This window comes from Cotesia typhae, unplaced genomic scaffold, assembly GCF_013202065.1.
Source record: "Cotesia typhae breed Kobodo isofemale line unplaced genomic scaffold, CoteBio_Ctyphae contig_48, whole genome shotgun sequence".
NCBI classification, from domain to species: Eukaryota; Metazoa; Arthropoda; class Insecta; order Hymenoptera; family Braconidae; genus Cotesia; species Cotesia typhae.
In genome coordinates this window covers 1,028,172-1,032,933 of record NW_027423756.1, presented here as the reverse complement: position 1 = coordinate 1,032,933, position 4,762 = coordinate 1,028,172, and the positions used below count along the sequence as shown (strand labels likewise).

At 34.3% G+C, this 4,762-nt stretch overlaps 1 protein-coding gene across 1 annotated transcript; it reads right to left on the bottom strand.

Moving 5' to 3' along the window:
* Window positions 1-3,623: 3,623 nt before the first annotated feature.
* On the bottom strand, window positions 3,624-4,762 carry LOC141529433 (uncharacterized). The gene is made up of 3 exons (XM_074245949.1): window positions 4,741-4,762; window positions 3,823-4,626; window positions 3,624-3,727 (listed from the first exon to the last, which is right to left on the bottom strand). Exons 1-3 carry the CDS (start codon window positions 4,760-4,762, stop codon window positions 3,624-3,626), a joined length of 930 nt encoding a protein of 309 aa, XP_074102050.1.

Below are 4,762 nucleotides of genomic sequence, written 5' to 3'. Positions count from 1 at the left end.
GAGCAGGTTAGACGTGTAACACGTGGGAAAATACATCATATTGAGGTTACACATAAATATGTTTTGGATTATTAAAATTCTAAACATGTAAATTAGAAAAAAAAAACACAGATTTTTTTGAAGAAATGAAAGAAAAGTGACAATGATTTTTTCAGGTTAAATTTGTGACTCAATAAAAAAAAAAATTTTAAGATTTTGATCGAAATTGTTTTGTAACTTTTTTTCGGCCAGACTAGCCAAAAAATCATTCAATACTTTTTTGTAGAGAAAATTGTGTTCTATAATTACCACCTGTGACTTAAGCTTATAAAGGTCAGCAGAAAAAAATCACCATGGAAAACTCAATTCTTTTGGTAAATTTTAAGATTTCGATCGAAATTATTTTGTAACTTTTTTTGGGCTAGACTAGGCAAAAAATCATGTGATACTTTTTCGTAGAGAACATTTTGTTCTATAATTACCACCTGTGACTTAAGCTTATAAAGGTCAGCAGAAAAAAATCACCATGGAAAACTTATCGCGCAGATGCAGGTATCATAAATAAAGGGATTATAATTTGGTAGAAATTTCAAATGGACAAAAAAATAAGTTTTAAATAAAGTGTCCTTGCGAAGGATTAAAAAAACTTAAACATATACTAGAATTTTTAAGATAATTGTTAGAGGTATATAAAAAAGTGTCGTAAATAATATCTAGACAATACGTGAGAAAACTTGACGCTAGTTATTACCAAATATACGTGTACCTATAACTTTACATATTATTGCTTCCTACGCAACATCTATACTATATATTCCGTACTGCTCGTTAGCAGTAAAACAAAATTACTCAAAAAATTCTATACTATTATTGGAGAGAACTTCAATTTTTAATTTTTAACTTTCCGTTAAGAAAATTGAAAATTTTCAAAATTTGGGAAGTTATCGGTTTTACCCCGTTTTTCGAAAATTGAATTCTAATCAGATCTTGACGTTTTGAGGACCTAGGAAGCTTTCCTGATTGATGACCGTCTCTCTCTCTCTCTCTCTCTGCGCGCGCGCGCGCGCGTGTGTGTGTGTGTGTGTGTGTGTGTGTGTGTGTGTGTAAACCTCTCATAACTTTTGAACAGCTTGACCGATTCGATCGCGGTTGTTTCCATTCGAAAGGATTCGATAAAACTTAGAGTTTGAATACAAGTTGGACCGATTCAAACCGATAAATTTTGAGAAATCTTCAAAAAATTGCGAAAAAAAATTATTTCAAATGTGGTTTTTTTTTTAATAACTTTCAAACAGCTGGACCGATCAATTCCAATAACTAATCAGCTCTTAACATAAAAAACCACGTCGATCGCCACCAAGCCGGTTAAAATCGGTTGATTCGTTCGTGAGTTATCGTTGACGAAATAAATCGAAAAAAGTGTTTTTTTCTAATTACACCGAAATTTCCGGTCTGATCAATTTTTATTTGAAAATATATCATAGAATTTGAAAAACTGCGTCGAATACCGCCACCGGCGTGAAAATCGGTTTATTCATTCAAAAGTTATTGCGGTTTTAAAATTTAAGTAATAGTGTTTTACTAAACTTTTAACAGATTTTTGAGCTCGGCAAGCTCAAAATGACACGAAAATTATATTTTTGAGCTCGAAGAGCTCAAAAACGTAGCAAAGGTAATTTTGACCACTTAAATATGAAATTAGCGGGAAGTTGCAGGAATGGCCTTTAGGGTCAACATTTTTTCTAATTTTTTTAATGTGTCACGGAATAAATTGAAGGCAAATGAAAATTTTTATTTTATTATTTGTCTACTAATTTTATTTATTCCTTAGGAGGTTTGTATGCTAATTTAGTCTTGTCTAGTTATATTTTATTCAAATAATGTGAATGAGAAATTATGTTCAGATTACTAATGATAATGAGAAATTTTTTATTTAAAATACCTGAAAAAAATATGACTAGCCATAACTTAATTACTGTGAAAACCTCAAAGAGCAAATGAAAATCTTTTACCATCGACAACTATTAAAAATCTGATGATTTGAACCAAAACTAAAAAAAATTTCAATCTATCATACATCATACAGGACTCACTTATTTGAATCATGATTCAAATAAGTGAGTCCTGTAATGATCATTACTATAATGATCATTAGACCATCTTTAGAAAAACTTCGAATGATTGATTTAAAATTCATGCTGAATTTATTAGAAATCTAGGATCATTTAAAATGAGTATCATGATGAACTCTTGTTGGTTGAGACGTCGTTTTTTTTTATATCTATATATTTTGCATCTTTTAAGCTATGTTGCTTTGAACTTCAATCTAGATATTCCAGTATAATATGTAAAAATGATGATTGCAAATATAAATATATCAATTAAAAGATATATCACAAGGAAGTCGCAAGATTGATGATGATATGTCACTGATTGAACTGAAGCTAATTACTAGGGCCAAGAATTTGGTTTTGTTAAAAGACAAAGAAAAAAGATAGGCAGGGCCAAGCTCTCTGATTGGTTGAAAAAAAAAAATATGTTTTGTTTCTCGCAAGCACCTGAAGCCAGTAGCATAGTAAAAAATAAAAGTCGGATTGCTAAACCAAAATAAAAATATTAAAAAAAAACAAAAAACACATTAGCCTACAGGTTGTGCTGAATGTCTTTCCAGATATTGCGCTGATGGCCTTTCTAGTTGTCTTGCTGATAATGAAGCTAATTCAGCAAACTCTCGACAATGTTGTAGTAGCATGTTGTCAGAAAAGTGAAAAGAAAAAAAAATATTTTGAAATTGCACACGCACCGACGGTCTCACAGAAAGACACGTTGGTAATTTTCCGAGATATTGTACTGAGGGTCTTGCTGGATAGCGCGCTACTGGTCTCGCTGGATATCGCGCTAACGGTCCCACTGGATATCTTGCTTGCTATTGCGCTGACGGTTCCACTGGATATCTTGCTGACGGTCTCACTGGATATCTTGCTTCATATCGCGCTGACGGTCTCGCTGGATATCGCGCTGACAATCTGGCTGGATATCGTGCTGAGTGTTTTGTTTGATATCGCGCTGATAGTCCCACTGGATATCTTGCTTGCTATCACGCTGACGGTCTCGCTGGATATCGCGCTGACAATCCGGCTGGCTATCGTGCTGAGTGTCTCGCTGGATATCGTGCTGACGGTCTCGCTGGATATCTTGCTTGATATCGCGCTGATGGTCTCACTGGATATCGCGCTGAATTATTTTCTATGTAGCACAATCTCTAGCAACTCTTCTAGCATAATTACTAGCAAGATATACAGTAAAATCGTCTGTAAGAAAGTGAACGAGATAGTCAGTATGACGTTCAGTGACAATTAACAGCAAGATGTCTAGCATGATTACCAGTTAGACGATCAGAGAGAAACTCCAATATGGGGATTAATAGGACGACAATATGACGCTCAGCAAGAAAAAGATCAAAATTATTAAATAATTTTTAGCGAAGCGCTCCACCTCATATAAAATTTACTTTTTCCAGTAAACGTATTTCGTCTTATGCTAATGGTAAGGTTATCTATTTATTAGTATTCACTAAAATAATCAATTCAAACAATTTTCGATAATTTTATAAACCGAACTTTATTTCTTTGAAAATTTTCAAATTATTTTTTTGGATTTTTTAAATTATATAAAAACAGAGTAACACATCGATTGAATTTGTCCGTCGTTATCTGAAGTTCTTGGCGCGTATTCTCTTGTGTAAAACCTGAAACGAATTAACGAATTTAAACATTTACTTATCTTTACTATACTTTTATTAATATTTAATTAAGACTTTATTAATAAATTGAAATAATTTACTTTCAATAGTGTTAAGTATGTTTGTTAACTCTAAATTGGAATGAAACTCAGTGAGAGTCAGACGTTTTAATCTCTCCGCACCAAGAATGCTACGCAACAGCCGTCGAGTCATCTCGTTCGGTTTGTCTTTAAATCGTAAAACATCTTGCAACTTTATGCGCTCTATGAAGACATTGCTCCCTTCTGTTAACTCGACCATGGCTCGATTTACAGTCGGCCTGTTCCATGGACTGGTCGAAGCAGTGGTATAATTAATAGCAACAGCAATCACTTGAGCAACCACTCGAAAAATGTAAGCAACTGTATCAACTATTCGGTAAATAATAGAAGCCGCAGCATCATTCGGAGGAGTAGAAATAGTTGAAGTAGCTATTCGGTCGACAGCAGAAGACGCAACTACATCCAGAGTAGTAGAAGCGGTGGGAGTAGATGTTTGGTGAATCGTAGAAACTGCAGCATCATTCGGAGTAGAAGAAACAGATAGGATAACTGCTCGGTTGACAGCAAAAGCTGCAGAGGAATCTGGAACTATCGGAGTAGTTAGAGCCGCTGGATGGTCAACAGCAAAAACTACAGGAGCAACTGGAACCGTAGAAGTAGTTGGTGTAGTTGTTCGGTTAACAGAAGTAGCCGTAGCAGCAGAATGAACAGAACTGCAACCAGGAAAATTGCCCACAGCTTCGTTTAGACCATCAGAAGAGGAAGAAAATTGAACGGACGCATCAAGCTTCAAACGATCATCCGAATAACCGATGATAACCCCATTTGTATTTACAGTGAGACTTTCAAGACAAACAATATCTTCTGTAAATATGGGAAAACAAAATTCACCGAATTAATTTATGAATGTTAAAATTAATATTGAATTTATTAAATATCAATCAAGATGGCGGGCCGGCAAAATGCAGGCGAAAGTACGTGCAAAGTTTTTAAGTGCCAT

Coding starts and splice junctions, on each gene's coding strand:
- LOC141529433 (XM_074245949.1), bottom strand. CDS start 4,762: ATGGCACTTAAAAACTTTGCAC. Junction 4,627..4,740: donor GGCACTTAAAAACTTTGCAC/GTACTTTCGCCT, acceptor CCATATTTACAG/AAGATATTGTTTGTCTTGAA. Junction 3,728..3,822: donor CATACTTAACACTATTGAAA/GTAAATTATTTC, acceptor AATTCGTTTCAG/GTTTTACACAAGAGAATACG.